Genomic DNA, 16,251 nt, shown 5'->3' on the forward strand with positions numbered 1-16,251 from the left:
TTTCATTCTTCTATGTAAAATTCTTCTAGCACAAAACCCACATTTCAGAGTTAGACTTGTCAAGATGCAAGCAAATACTGTAGCTCAATTGCTTGCAAAAGCTGCTCTATGTTATGCTAGTACCAAAATTTTCCATATTACACCATCATGTATCTACAACTCTATTTTTAATGAATGAAATTCCATGATTATCCTTTGACAAAAAAAAAAAAGGACTACGCATAATTTACTAGAGAGCAGTTGGAGGAGACAATGGGCTATAGCGGGACCACAAAATCCCGTAAACAAGACCAAGACTGATATTTCTCCTAAGGTTGGGCTGGTGATTGGAAAATGATGAAGGGTGAAGGGAGGGGAAAGGAAGAGAAGTGTTGGATTTGAATCCTCTAAACTGACATTTCTAACAAAATCAATGAACTAACATTTGTCGATTTAAAAAAAAAAACTGAATTCTCCAATATAGCAATTTTACCTTCCGAAGACTCGTTCATTAGGACCCTGCATGGCGAAATACCATGACCAAGGTTGAAGTGGAGTACAGGAATACCCATTGATGAACCCTACCCTCAATACTCTCTCTCGTCAACCAGAGATTTCATATATGGGCATGATCTTTCCTCAGGATCTATGTTAGTAGCAGACTCTGGGTTAGAAACAAAGGGAAGGTCCAAAGATGCAGGGCTAGGAGGTTGTGTTCTCATCTGCACAGATCTTAGAAGTGCAGCTCTTCTCAAGTCAGCTGAGTGGCATATATCACTTGGAGATGATGGGAAGCGGCCTTCAGAATCTGACCCTCTCTGACGAGGCTGGGGGCAAGTAACGGTGGAGACATGAGAAGCATTCGAACTTGAGGAAGGTGCTGAAGATGATGCATTCTGCGGTCTTTGGTACCTGTGTGGAGAAACTGGACTACTGGGAAGACTGTCGAGTTGAGATGAGCAACTGTGCACAGGGGTCTCGCAAAACCTTAAGTCATCTGAATCTTCTGACATCGGTGAATATTGCAAAAAAGACATATCATCTCTGAAAAATTCAACAAAAAGAAATTAATTATTGGAACATTTGCTAATCATTGGTCATTGGAGAATATAACTAATTTATTTTTCCAAAAGATTGCTTGTAGTTCAATGTTGGTATTAAGGGTGTTTAAAACCAAATTATACTGTTTTAAACTGCCAAATTAATCCATAAGAAAAATCAAAAACCACAAAAACTTCTCTTTTTTTTTTTAATTTTGGTTTAGTGCAATTTTCACTTCCTATTGTTAAAATCAAACCGAATCACACCTTAATATATAAAATTTAATTCTTTCCTTAACCCTACCAAACCCTAATATTTGACAAAGATAAGTAATTTCATGTGTTGGACATGTTGATTATGTTAAATTAATAGTATATATCATTCTATAAAAAGAAAATACGTAAGAGTTATTATGGAAAGTTAACTCTACATAGTACATATATGTTGTTTCATATCTTATACATATGGAAAGTAGCAATTTATCAAACATATAGGATATTAAACAACAAATACGTAGAGTTAGCAACATTTTATGTGCATTTTTACATGTGCATATATTCAAACTTATTTACAATAGAATTTGAATCATATTAAGGCAGGGAAAAATGCTTATGGTAAATATACTGCAACAGAAATCAAGCAACATGTCTATTGACCAAAGCCGCTTCATAGAGCTACTTGCTTGTTCAACCTTTGACTCCCGCTCCCCCACAAAATAAACACAGCCTTGCATCATTCCCAAAAGTATTTGTAGTTTTTTTTTTACCTAAGATCTACTAGTAATTGAGTTTGGTGACATACTTATTTAACAAGATAAAGAGATATGGGAAAGTAATTGATTGTGAATTCTAGTTCCTACTCCTACCCACAATTACTTCATATTTCACATCAAATAGCCCACATAATGGTAAATAAGAGGCACACTAGTGAGGGGGAGGATTAGACCTTGAAAATGACAGAATTTCCATGGTCTACATTCTACAAGGTTACGTTTAAGGGGTATCAAGCGATTAATATTGACAAATAAGCCATGACAATGTAAACACCAAAAAACAAAGGTTGAGTTATTCAGGCCTAGTGCACACATATAATAGGTTTGCATGAGGGAAAATGATGAATGAATGTGTCAGTGTTCATATGACCAATAACTAGACAGTAGACACAAATAAAGGCCTTCTACCGATGCCAGGTTTGGAGTTTCTTTGCAAAGAAAACCATAATGAGGAAAATTTTAGTAATCCTATTTTATTCTGGAACAGCAAAGGGATCTTCATTCTCAACACTTGAGCACATCAAAACTACTTGATTGAGCAACACCACCCCTCCAAAAAAATTAATAAAGCATAATGTTTAGCATCACTACAGGTGAAAATAGTTTTCATACTCTGCAGCTGCAATAAGAGCTACCAACAAAACGATCAATGACTACAATGATGATTTTAAGAAATTTAACCAAACTCTCACATAAGAAGGAGAAGAAGAATCACAAAAAGTAATTTTCAGACTCTGCAGCTGCAATAGCTCATCCAATGGATATTGAATAGAACTCATGCAATGCATGAGCAAGCTTCTGTTTCAATATTCAAATGATGAAGTGCAACAAAATAAACCTCATCCACGGAAGTATCAGCATAATCTCCAAAATGTGAATCATACTTTACACACAAAAAAGTGGACATGATATTACCTGAAAGAGAACATGCTTTCAGACCTTGCTGGAGAATCCATGAGATTATCAGGAAGTGAGTCTCCAACTGTCAACCCGTTAAGACTGGATGCCATTATCTGTGCACGGAAACAATGGGTTAAGTTACTTTTATTTAATCAATTCAAACAAAGATCCACATGATGAATGCAAACATATAGTTCTAACAAAAAAATGCACCTTTTTAAATTGTGTTTCAGCTCAGTTATGCAAACAAGTAATGCCTAATTTACAAAACAAAAGCCAATTATTCATAAAATAAATCAAGATTCACAAACATGTATTAGTTAATGAAACCAAAAAAAAAAAAGAACATTTTTTTACAGGAAAAAAAAAGGTTATAGAAGCCAAAACACGGAAATCCCCTGACAGGCCATTGCACAAAAACAACTGAAAAATGATTAAAAACTCTAACTTAGTAAACAAAACAAATAAACAAAAAACAATTAAGAAGGCAGGTTAAAGTTAAAAGCATTAAAATAAACAAAGTAATAATAAAACGACAAAAAGGGGGGAAATTAGATAATGATGTGTGCAACCTCGCTTAGGTAACGCTTGTGAGAGCGAAGATTGTCGAGGTAAACTTCCTCTTCGGGATCTCTGGTGCGTTTGGCACTGGGCGAAGATGCTGAGGGCGACCCTCCCAAATTGGAATCAGAACCCATTGTTGAGACCAACTCATCTAAACCAAGACTTTCTCTTTGGGGAAGAAAAAGAGACTATTCAATGTTGAAACCCTAATTTGTTGCTCAGAGATTGCTTCGGCTTCCCTTTCCGTCTTCCATCTTTGGCCACGCAGTGAAAGTGAAACTGAAACATAGCAGTATATCAGAGTTAGTTTGCTTTTTCGGCCTCAAAAAAAAAAAAACGATCGGAGGGAAATGTAACACGGTTTCTTCGGTGTTGTTTATGATGGTAGACCCGCGCTTTGTTCCTGACACGTGTTGCTAAACAGTTTTCTTAAACAAAATCTTTGACACACGTTTTAGATTTCTACCTCGAAAAAATAATTTGTTTTGGTTTTAATCATCATATTCATTAGACGAAAGAAATCCAAAATAATTTAACTAAGGGCATGCTTGATTTAGTTTTGCTGTTTATCTTTTAAAGACTATGTTGTAAATCAATTATAAAAAAACTATTTTTAGAAGAGAATTAAAAAAATTAAATTTGTCAATTTTGTTTTGAAAGTTGTTTTCAGAGATAAGAAAAATAATTGCAAAATTGTGATAGTTTGGGAAACAAAAGTGTAATTAAGCTTTAATTTTTTTTGTGTTAAATTTGTGTTATAAACTTGTTTTTAAAAATTAAACATAGAAACCTTGTTTGTTTGTATTATTTCTTTATGATTTTTTTTTGTAAATTATTGAAGAACTTATTTATATATATATATATATATATAGGGATTAATTTAAAAAATAATATATTTAGAGAGAAAGAATCAGCATAAAATAACAATATTTTTGCTAAATGAATGGACTAAAATAAATAAAAAATTATACCAATATTTTCATATTATATATCATTATGAATAAGACAAATTATACAAGATACATGCCATTGCTGTCTAAGGCATTAAGTGTTACTACTTTGTAATCCCATGTTTGCCAATCTTATTCCATTTACACTTAGCATTGTTGATATTGTCTCATTTACCCTTGGCATTAATTAGTGTTTAATTTGTAAGTTGTTGATTAGATCTATGTATTTCACTCCTTAATTACAACACAATCCTCTTGGAAAATAATAATAATTATGAAGATATATTGATGGTGTCTGATTCCTTCTCCTTCAACCATGAAAACATCTCATTTGTTTCACACATAATTATCATAATTAAAAAAAAAACTCATATACTCTATCAACTAATAAATGAAACTCACACAATCCTAACCATTTGAGAATTAAGAATAAAGAAGGCAAGTAAGAAAATCTAAACAAGAGAAAAATTAACAATTTTTGAGCATTATTAGAAAACAATAATTAAAAATTACCACTAATATTCAACCAACTTCCACTTCCACTTGGTCATGAGGCGAAAATTGAGCTACGCTTAAAGACCTTCAGTCAACAAAACACAAAGCGCGTAGAATTTGAAATTAAGAAAAAAGGAAAAAATAAACTGAGTAAAAATAAGAGGAATGTGAATAAATCGAACACGTAAAAGGTAGAACAAGGAAAAAACGAAAAGCCCTTACAAATTCAAAGTAAGGCTGCGTTAGTTTGTGAAGAAAGAAAATGAAAGAAAGTATAGGGAAAAATGAATAAAAAGAAAAAAAATGAAAGAAAGTGAAAAATATAGTCATTTTGTAGAGATAAAAGAAATGTGAAACGAGAAGAAATAAAGGGATACAATGGATAGTAAAAAAAAAATTTAAATAAATCATTTGTACAATTCCAATTTTATTCATAAAAAAACAAAATTCCATAAAATCCAATTTTATTCACATGAGCTTGTGTTAAATAATATTTGATTTTTGTTTTGTATATATTCTATTTGATTTTGATTTTGTTATGATTTTTTAAAAATTTAACAATCATAATAAATTATGCCCTTAAAAAACTGCACATATGTAAAAAACATGTATTTAATTATGAGAGAGAAGGAATCGAATATCGTATCCACAAACTCGATTTTGGTTACCAGCACATTCAATTTTATTTACTTTCGGGTGTTTAATTTTAAAAGTTGTATATATTTTTAAGATAGTAAAATCATTTTCACTAATTGATTTTATTAACAAATAAATCATTTTCATTTTCACATTCAACGTGTATTTACTTTCGGGTCTTTCTTTGCATTTTTTCTTCCGTTCCGAAACGAACAAGGGCTAAAAGAACGAGTGAGAATAAAAGATTCAAAGCAAAAGAGAATGCGTATAGGAAACGAGTAAAACCCTAAAACACAATCTTAGAGAAAAAGGAATAGAGATATAAAGAGAAAGAGAAAAGAGATACCGATTCAAAATTATAATGTGCGATTTCAAAAATAACAAAAATGTCACTAATGAATATTGGCAATTCTGCATGTGTTTTCATATTTCACTTGTTTTGGAAAAAAAAAAATGAGAAAACTAAAAGAAAACATCTAAAACATGTGTTTGGTTTTTTAGTTTTAAGAAAATAAAAAAGAGAATATTTTTTAAAAATTGTTCTGTAAAACTAATTAATCAAGTAAGTTTTTTAATTTTTGAAAACTCAAAATTTTTTAAAATTGAAAACAAAAAGCACTACATCTCAAATTTTGACAAAGCCTAATGATACTTGTTAAAGAATTAAAAAATAAGATATTTTTTTTTATTGAAAACAACACAAAAGATGTATTAAGAATTATGATGTAAATGCATTAATAATACTTTCAAATAAAAGTTGTATGGTTTTTATTCTCTTTTTTTTTACAAAATGTTTTTTTATTCCTAAGGGTAGAGTTATCTACCTTTTCATATCAATATACATCTGTGATCTGTTGGCTCTTCGTAGAATCCACGCGCATGCGATTATTTTAACCAAGAAAATGACATTCTTAATGAAATTGAAATTATATAAAAATTATATTAAGAGTTTAAAGTAAAAAAAAGTTATAATATAATTTCTAACTATTTAGTTCATATTTTTTTTTATTAAATCTCTTTCAAAATGGCTACATGAGTATTTAATGAAAAATTTAAAGTAATTATATGTACATTTTCCGAAATTATCTGCAAAACTCTAATATTTCATAAAACTTGATCGATCATAAAATCGAATTTAAATTTATTTGATTTATTTAATAAATTAAGTTGGATAATTCACCTCACGAGAAGGACAGTCGGCCCCAACAAAATTAATCCGAGAGTGAGATCTGAATAAGAATTTAATATATTTTTGGTTTATATAAGTTAATGTTTTTTTTTATTTTTTTCTTTGTAAAATATTTTTTTTTTAATCTTTGTAAATTTATGTTTTTTCAATTTTAATTTTTATAAAATTATAATTTTTATCTATAATCTCTATAAGTTTACACTTATATAGATCAAAATTTTTAAAAATACAAATTTATAGGATTAAAATGAATAAAGTATTTTACAAAGATTAAAATCAAAAAACATAAACTTATATAGATTAAAATTTTTAAAAAATCTTACAAAAACCAAAAATCAAATAATACTAACTTACATTAACTAAAAACATATTTAAGAGTTTGAATAAAAAGAAAAAAAAAATGCCGTTGGGCGAGACACATAACATATTGAATAAGATTCTCTTGAAGACAAATGAAAAAAGTAAAAAGATAACAACAAAGTACCTTTTTTTGCTGGTGAGAGGAAAGTAGTATATATCTGAGATAATGAATGGTGATCAATCACGATTCTAGTTATAAAAAAAATGCTCCAACACGCTTTTTCCTCCCATAAGCAGTTAGGGGATCTTAGTATACAAAGGGAATATCTTGATTCTTGACCACTCCCATTAAAAATCATTGTGGGGGAAAACAAAAGAAGGCACGACTCGCCCTATAGTTATTTCGTTTGATTCGTTAGGAATGACATTGACCCTTGAAAGTAAAGGGATGCTTATATTGATATTTTTAATTAATTAATTAAAAAAAGTAAAGTAATATTTCCTGGAGAATATGAAATAAAATAAAGTGAATACTTTCTGGAGTTTCAGGAAACAAAATAAAATAATATAAATTTTTTTTCTTCCCTTTTATGAGAATAACTCAAGGTAAAATGACTTTAACATAGTAACCAAAAAAGGTAAGATGACTTTCAGGAACTGATCGACTAAAATCGACATGGGTCCTTCTCTATTACCAGATTTGTCTGTTTCGAAATTACTAGTTTTAAGTGAGTAGGAAAAAACGAACAGTTGTGTAATAAATAAACCAAAGAAGAAAAACTCAAAGAAATAAGTTTAAATATTTTTTACGTATTTATTTTTCCGTATAGAATTTTCAATTATGGTTTGGATGCAAATTAAAAAAAAATATTTCTTCTTAAAGCATACTTTGAATTTTTTAAAATCGTAACGCTACACATCTATTTTTCATTTATATATATATATATATATATATATATATATATATAGAGTATATGACTTTTCAACAACAATAAAAAAGGGAGTAGACGATTAAAGTAGTAGAATTAAAATTAAGAGACACTTCTAATAGTACTATTAAATAGAATGTCAATAACATGTTGAAATACTGAATACACATTTACTAACAAAAATCTTCAATAAGTCTAAATCATAAATAGTTTTACTCTATTTAAGTGTCGCAGAATCTCATTTAGGATGGTTACCAAAAAAAAATGTAGGACTACGTAAGGAATCAAATCCGCATATGTAATGAAGAAACTATAAAAAAAAAAAAGAGAGGAATTAATAAATTCAACAAATGATATAAAAATGAAAAATAAATAAAATTGGTAGAAGTGAGTTTTAAGAAAAGTTAAATATAAAAATATAGTAATAAAAAATAATTTTTCATCAATAAGATATTGATGCAAATAAACTAATCTTGAACCATTTAGTATGATTTAAGTTCATTAAGTATTTAAGTGAAAGTCAATAGATATTGTAATATAAAAATATTATTTTTTATGTCCAAAAATAATTATCATTGTTTTATATATATTAAGAAAAAAAACAATAAATAAATTAAAAAAAATAATTTTATAAAATTAGTCTTACATTATAATTAATTTATCTCAAAATTTTATAGTTTATTATTAACATATAAGAATAAGTGAAAAAGTAATTAATATTACATTAAAAAATAAGAAAAATATAAGATAATTAGAATAAAATAGAGGAAGTAACTTTTCAATTTTGCACCTTTTTCTAAAATGATTTTCGAGCAACATCATATCTGCTATGCGCAAAAGCAGCAAGTTGGACAGTAGGAAGCAGCAGCTACAAGTCCAAAATCGAAGAGGTTGAGAGGCCTTAGTTAGGTTTTTTAAATTGCTTTTGGAAAGGGCGGCACCAACAACCTTCCTTCCCGCTCGGATATAAACCCAAACACTTGGCCTTCACTCATTTCCTTTCCCCAAATCACACAATGAAATACGTGCTCATCAGCGGCGGAGTGGTCAGTGGCCTCGGCAAAGGCGTCACCGCCAGCAGCATAGGCGTCGTGCTCAAAGCCTGTGGCCTTCGCGTCACTTCCATCAAAATCGGTTCTCTCTTTCTCTCAATTTCTCCTCTCTTTTTTTCTTCTTCTTCTTTCCGTACACCGACTTGTAGTAACTTTCATCTTTTAATCGCTTCCATGCAGATCCGTACTTGAACATCGACGCTGGCACCATGTCTCCCTTCGAGCACGGTGAGGTTTTTGTTCTCGACGACGGCGGAGAGGTTCTTTTCCTTCTTCTCCTATTTATCATACTCTGCATGCTTTAATTTTACCGTTACCTTGGTGGCGGTAAATTTGTTTTCTTTATATTTAATTATTTGACTCGGTGATAGGTTGATTTGGATTTGGGAAATTACGAGCGCTTCCTCGATGTCACGCTTACCAAAGATAACAACATCACTACTGGAAAAATTTACCAGGTGCATGCTTGCTTTTGCTTTGTGTTATACTACTAGTGAATAGTAAAATAGTGCGCTGAAAAGTGATTTTTCTCTCGTGGCTTAACCGTTGTGTTTGTTTTCATTTCGTATGACTAGTCTGTTCTTGAGAAGGAACGTAAAGGCGATTATCTCGGGAAAACTGTTCAGGTGATACGCCGCACGTATGCCATTTACCTCTTGTTGCTAGATATTTATTTTACTTGTGCGGAACTGTGGATGATAGAGACCGGTTTGATGAGTTATTGGTATTTTAAAATAGGTGGTTCCGCACATCACTGATGCTATTAAAGATTGGATTGAAACGGTTGCTGTGATTCCCGTGGACGGGAAGGAGGGTCCTGCTGATGTTTGTGTGATTGAGCTGGGAGGCACTGTGGGTAAGATTTTAACTCAGGGATGATGTCTCTGTTGAAGCTGCATTATCCACTTCGATCAATAATGCGAGAGCGTACTTGTCTTTCTACAGGTGATATTGAATCTATGCCATTTATTGAGGCTCTACGGCAATTGTCCTTTCAAGTAGGTATGCAACAGAATATTTTGCTTTTAAACTAACAGTGATCTGTATAGTTTTGTCAAAATTATTTATTACTATAGAATTTCTGTAAATTTCCCTCATGTTTGACGAGGAAACCATTTTAAATCTTTTCTAAATATTCCCGTAATCACCCTAATATTGAAGGCAAGTAATATAGATAACAATCCAAGTATACTCAAGTAGATGTCAGCTTGACCACCCTAAATAATCTCCATGCAAACTGATCAATCTGCTGGTAGTTCATTTATGTATCATTAGTACTGTATCATTTCAGCATAATTCATTAATGGAGATTGCTGTTGTGGTATTGCTTAATTCCTTGCTGTATGTTTCAATGAAGTTGTTCATTGATATTTCTTTTGTCTGTCAATTTTTGTGTGGATGTTTCTGTCTTGGCAATGGCAAGAATGCAATTTTTATGTTTTTATTCTCATGATTTCTTCTCAGGGCCTGATAACTTCTGTCTCATCCATGTTAGCCTGATACCAGTGTTGGGTGTAGTGGGCGAGCAAGTACTACCTAATTACTTGTGCATTACTGTTGTAGACTTAGTTTAAATTGATTTATTTTATTTTTCGCATTTTGAATGCAATATTCTGCATCCAGAAAACAAAGCCTACACAACATAGTGTCAGGGAGCTGCGAGCATTGGGATTGACACCTCATCTTTTAACAAGTCGCTCTGCTGAGGTATATTGTTCTGCCATTTTGACACCTGAATGCATTTAAACATGTTAATTTGTGTTATAATGTTTGCTCCAGAGTCTTTTGGTAGTAAGACCTTGCTCGGTTAATCTTAGCATGCACACTGTACTATTCTTTTCTTTATTCAAGTCAAGGGAATTATTGATTTAAACTTGTTTCCCTCTGTTTTGACTTTTCACTGTTGTATCTTTGATGCTAGCTAGTTTGGTCATATTAGCAGCTGAAATACTCTGTTCTTGAATATGGCAGCCTCTTCTAGAAAGTACCAAGGAAAAACTCTCAAAATTTTGCCATGTTCCAGTAAGTTGGTGAACTGAGCTCAGTTGTTGTCTGACAAAGTTTTTGTTTTAATAGTTATTGATCTATATTTTCTGTATTTTTTCACAGGTTGAGAATATTCTGAACATCCATGATGTACCAAACATTTGGCACATTCCCCTGTTACTGAGAGTGGGTCTCTAGTAATGTTTTGGTTCCTTTGAAGCTTGGCTTCTTTTGTTTGTATTTTGTGTATATGTTTTCTGTATGATTGGTTGCTTTTTTCAGAACCAAAATGCTCACCATTCAATTCTGCAGCAGCTTAACTTACTCAGGTGAGTTCTTGATAAAGGAAAATAGAAGAAAACTCTCAAGTTAATATGTAACTTGATCAATTGATTTGTTGCAGTCTTCAAACTCTGACGGGCAAATCCTAATTAAAAAGAAAAACACGTAGCTCTTTTTTCTAAAAATAATTTTTAATAAAATAATCGTTATCCTTAAAAGTCTAATTGCCGAAGGCATCTTGAACCAAAAATATTTAAAGGACATAAATATAATTTAAAATAATGCTGCCTGCCACAGTACCATGTTACAGTGCCGCTTGGGTAAGCCCAAAAACTCTTGAGCTAAGTGCTGCCATAACCGACATGGATTGGATCTAGCTCTGGCCCAATGGTGTTGGGCAAAATCTTTGGGATAGAATCTGTAATGCTTAAGATATTGAGAGAGAAAACATGAGCAGAAGGGATCTGAAACATAGTAAAACTGTGTTGTCTTTTAGTTTAACAAGGGAAATAAATAAAACCCATTTACTGAAAAACTTATTTATATTCTTCTCCTCTGTAGCCTTCAAAGTCAAACCCCTTGATAAAGTAATGCTACTACAACAACATGAAGTGTCAGCACTCAACAGCTATTGCACTTTAGTTGCATGAACAGTGCACTGTAATCTTATGAATGCTTAAATGACCCCCCTTGCCATCCTCCATCATAACTGGAGTGAGCCAGAATATATTTCATCATTCTGAATATAGATTATCATACTTAGGCATGCTGGATATATTGTACTTGTTTCTTTTTTCTGAAAAATATAGTGATACTATGATAATAATCTACTTCAGTTGTAAATTCTTTTTCAGCCAAGCTACACCTCCTGATTTACAGCAGTGGACAGAGATGGCTGAGACCTATGATAATCTTACTGAATCTGTGAGTATATAAGTTTAGTTTGCAATACTTTTTCCAAATTTATTATAATATAATTGTGCAGTAGCATGAAAACACTTTGAAATTTACAGGTGAGGATTGCAATGGTGGGAAAGTATGTGGGTCTAACAGATTCATATTTATCTGTTGTAAAGGTGTGCTGAATCTTTTTTTTAATGTTTATTACAAGAATAGCAGGATGACATTATATTTTATGGAAAATTTGAGTAAATATTAGTATATTTTACTATGTATTAACTTGGTTTTCAAAATGAGGGATCTATCATCTATGGACAACTTGATAATGACACTTAAAATTCTGGTTTATATTTTTTGCTTTAAGTCTGGTTCTCTATAAATCTAATGCCATTTTCATGAGCAATCATCTGAATTCACATTTTTACCAAATCCTTAAAACTGCTATTTCTATTGATAGAATGCTTTATGTTTTATATAATGAAAAGTATAAACAACAATTTTGGAGCATCAACCCACTTTCACTGTAGCATGGTGGCTTTTTTATTTAACAAAAGGTTTTTTTTGTTTTTTTTGCCAGTCATTTGTTGTAAGTCACTACAAGTGTTATATTATTGAAAGGCACTGCTTAATTTTATCATCTATTTATGTTTTATAATTCCTGATTGCTTACAGGCCCTTCTGCATGCTTGTGTTGCACGCTCTTTCAAGCCATCAATTGACTGGATTGCAGCTTCTGACCTTGAAGATGACAGTGAAAAATCAGTAATGATTTCTTTCCAATTGCATCCGAAAAAATTAGGTTACTTGTCACTTTGAAGGATGCCACTCATGTAAGGCTAATTTTATTTTGTGGTTTTACTCAGACACCAGAAGCACATGCTGCGGCCTGGAAGACTTTGAAGGTAAGACTCAGCTTTTTAGATAATGTGATGTGATCCTGCTAGATTTTAGTTCGGGAAAAAATGACATGTTTTCTGTGTTTATTATTATCTATGGAGGAACTGTTGGCCTATCTTTGAAATTGGATTCATACAGTACAAGGAAATATGTATTGCTTTTGAATCTGTAACCACAGCCATTTTTGTGAAATTGACACTTGCAGAGCGCAGATTGTGTCTTGGTTCCTGGGGGATTTGGAGATCGTGGTGTGAGAGGTATGATGCTAGCTGCCAAATATGCAAGAGAAAACAGTGTTCCTTACCTGGGGATTTGCCTGGGAATGCAAATTTCTGTAATTGAGTTTGCTAGATCGGTAAGTAAAATTTCTGTTTGTCATGCTTGGTTCTTATAACTACATGCTTTTATTATTTTTATTTAATATTCATTATTAGGTTTTGGGTTGGGAAAGAGCAAACAGTGTAGAGTTTGATGCCCAAACACCGAATCCTGTTGTGATTTTCATGCCAGAGGTATGTACATGTCTGACCTCCCCCCCCTTTTCCCTATTCTACTTTTTGTTTGTTTGTAATGTCTCTTTGTCATAAACAGGGTTCACGGACGCATATGGGAAGTACCATGAGGCTTGGATCTCGAAGAACACTCTTACAGACATCTGATTGTATCACTTCCAAGCTGTATGTGATGTAGTTATCTCACTGGGTAGTATTATAATGGTGAATGAAATAATAAAAAGCAGGTCATGTATCCCTCTAGTGAAATAGCCCATCTTCCCCTCCTCTCCTAATTATATTGCTTTTTTTATGGCAGTTTCAGACTATCCGCATATATTAAATCTCAGGCTCTTGGTGTCAGGGCCTGCTGTTAGTTCTTATTGATCCATGTTAATAATGAGGTCTGGTGGTTTATCAAGTACTGAAGTGCTTGATAATCAGGGGATGGTTTGATGTCAATGAAAATTAGGACTGGTTCAGAATTTTCTGTGCGATATCCTAATATCAAAGGGATTTGGGATTCAATTCTACTGTTATACCTTCAATCAGGGGAGTGGTAGCTCATTTGTATAGCCTTCTGCTCAAACCTACAATCTTCCATCTCCCGACAAGAAGAAAATAGGATTTAAAGCACATTCCTGATGGACTATAACTTGTTTTGAATATCTTGCAGGAATATGGATCTGAAATAATGAACTGTGTTGTGGAAAATTTTAATACACTTCTAATATGTGCCCTCACTTTCTGCATGTTCCTAATTGCTAGGTACGGCAATTCAGAGTATGTGGATGAACGACATCGGCATAGATACGAGGTTTGGCTGTGAACCTTCTTTTTGGTGACTGCATGATCTGTTTTGGGAGATTGGTGTAGTACATGTTCTGTAATTTGACATTGACATTATTACACAGGTAAACCCAGATGTTATTGAAACTTTAGAAGAAGCTGGACTTAAATTCGTTGGGAAGGATGAAAGTGGAAAACGAATGGAGGTAAGTTTTAGCTTGGGTAATGTTGCGATGCAAAGCAATATTAACTTAGAAATTAGAACCAAGGTTGAGAATCTCTGTTTCAATTGGATGTGGCTGCATTTGTTTTCCTGTTCTATATATTATTGTTACACGGAGTTCACTTCTTTTATCACTTGTTTTCTGCATGGACAGTGCATCTATTTTCTGAATGTTTAGAAATTCTCCTTCTTGTGCAGATCTTAGAGCTTCCAAGTCATCCATTCTACGTAGGTGCACAATTCCATCCAGAATTCAAATCACGGCCAGCGAGACCATCTGCTTTGTTTTTAGGTACTTGTGACTCCCTAATTTGCATTTTATATGCTATGAATCATCTGAAAGAATGAACCAAAAATCATTTACACCATCTGTGTTGAGTTAGTTTGTGTGATATGGGGACGGTCTGTTTGGACCTTTACAGGGCGCATGTTAATTGTGGTTACTCATCTTCCTAAAGGCCTTCTTAAGCATAATTACAGTTTGCAATTTCCATGTGTATTGATACTTGAAATTTCATAGTAAAAGATTTCTCATTTCAAATAACTCTTAATTATCATCTTCAATTCCTGTTTTCGTTATGTCTATTAAAACGTTTTATGATGCTACATGTAGGTCTCATATTGGCCGCAACAGGGAAGTTGGAAGCGTATATTAGTAGTAGGCAGAATGGAAGTTGATCTACGATTTGTTACTAGAAACTCACCCCTACAATATTTTCCCATGGTAAACTGGTACTCCAACGGGAAAATAATTGGGGAGAGGGAAGGGTGTGGGAACTGAAGGAGATAAGGGGAATCCTGAAATATTGTACGTGTGCAGCTGCCCATGCTTCTCTATCTTGGTTGCCGAGTAATATCATTTGCACCTCCACATTCATTGTTTTATCATTAGAAAACTTCACATTAAAATTCTTTTATATTAATTCAATGGTAAGAAGATGCTTAAAGGAGGTTGCAAATACTAGTATATCTTCACCCGTGACCGATAATGAAATCAAGCATGGCAGCTAGAATAGTAAAATTGTAGCTCAAAAGCGTTTATCTTTCCGTTGCTTATATCTGCACGTCTTGGCCGCCGGTATGGCCAAACATTTCCCGGTGGGTGTAGCTTGCCGTGGGTGTAATACCTTGTATTTTAATATTAAGATTTCATTTTCGTTATCTTTTCTTGATGCTTTTCATTTTATGTTTGCATGTTAGGTTTTATACTTTCTTATTCAACAATTGTAAGTAGAACCAATAGGTGATATACATGTGTCCGAGTTTATTTTTGGAAGGTTTGTTAATGATAAGTTTTGGAAGGGATGAAATCGTTTAAGGATAAAATTATAATTATGGATTATGTCATATGATGGCTAATTCGCACATGATATTTAAGTTGTCGCAAATTTTGGTCTATACTTCCAATCGATCAGTATAGTTCTTACCGAGGATCTATGTTGTATGCATTATTTCATTTTATATACTTTTATCTATAAGAAACTTGCAGAAAAAAATAGAAAATTAATGATGGCAAAATTTAATGATTAGCTCTAAGGATCAGGTAGTTTTTATTTTTAAAAAATTGATGCCAAGCTAAAACTCCAGTTAATTTGATATCATTATTCTTATCACAGTATCTCTATTTTTGCAATGGATTGTAGTGTTGGTACTCGGATGAAGAAATTTATCAACTTTCTATCATTCAATTTTTTACGTTGCACAGGATTTTGCTATTTTCTTCTAGGTGGGAGATAATGGTCGTGGTTAGATAAATAATTTAACAAATTTATTGTCCCAAGAGAATTTGAATTACAAATTAGGGTATGAAATATAAATTATTTTTAAAAATATATAAAATCCTTTTTTTATAATTTAAAATAAGTTCATAAAAATT

General features: G+C 32.2%; 2 protein-coding genes across 3 annotated transcripts; one reads left to right on the forward strand and one right to left on the reverse strand.

Annotated features, from left to right (window-relative positions):
* Positions 1-65: 65 nt before the first annotated feature.
* LOC114370354 (putative protein TPRXL) lies at positions 66-3,698 on the reverse strand. Its single transcript, XM_028327670.1, has 3 exons — positions 3,265-3,698; positions 2,708-2,805; positions 66-1,023 (listed from the first exon to the last, which is right to left on the reverse strand). The coding sequence occupies exons 1-3, from the start codon at positions 3,388-3,390 to the stop codon at positions 567-569; spliced, it is 681 nt and encodes a 226-aa protein (XP_028183471.1). The 5' UTR covers positions 3,391-3,698; the 3' UTR covers positions 66-566.
* A 4,855-nt stretch (positions 3,699-8,553) lies between these two features.
* On the forward strand, positions 8,554-15,661 carry LOC114372380 (CTP synthase-like). Of its 2 annotated transcripts, XM_028329896.1 has the most exons (22): positions 8,558-8,889; positions 8,988-9,067; positions 9,179-9,265; positions 9,383-9,433; positions 9,546-9,663; positions 9,753-9,809; positions 10,272-10,336; positions 10,431-10,514; positions 10,779-10,829; positions 10,917-10,979; positions 11,076-11,122; positions 11,930-11,999; positions 12,089-12,151; positions 12,648-12,737; positions 12,839-12,877; positions 13,078-13,227; positions 13,307-13,384; positions 13,464-13,549; positions 14,132-14,180; positions 14,278-14,358; positions 14,574-14,667; positions 14,989-15,661. In XM_028329896.1, exons 1-22 carry the CDS (start codon positions 8,772-8,774, stop codon positions 15,051-15,053), a joined length of 1,686 nt encoding a protein of 561 aa, XP_028185697.1. In that variant the 5' UTR covers positions 8,558-8,771; the 3' UTR covers positions 15,054-15,661. The 2 variants fall into 2 exon arrangements, with proteins under 2 accessions (XP_028185698.1, XP_028185697.1); XM_028329897.1 differs by lacking the exons at positions 14,132-14,180; positions 14,278-14,358; positions 14,574-14,667; positions 14,989-15,661 and adding an exon at positions 13,683-14,061 and having other exon boundaries at positions 8,554-8,889.
* Positions 15,662-16,251: the final 590 nt, after the last annotated feature.

The sequence above is a fragment of the Glycine soja genome, chromosome 10 (assembly GCF_004193775.1).
Source record: "Glycine soja cultivar W05 chromosome 10, ASM419377v2, whole genome shotgun sequence".
Taxonomy (NCBI): Eukaryota; Viridiplantae; Streptophyta; class Magnoliopsida; order Fabales; family Fabaceae; genus Glycine; species Glycine soja.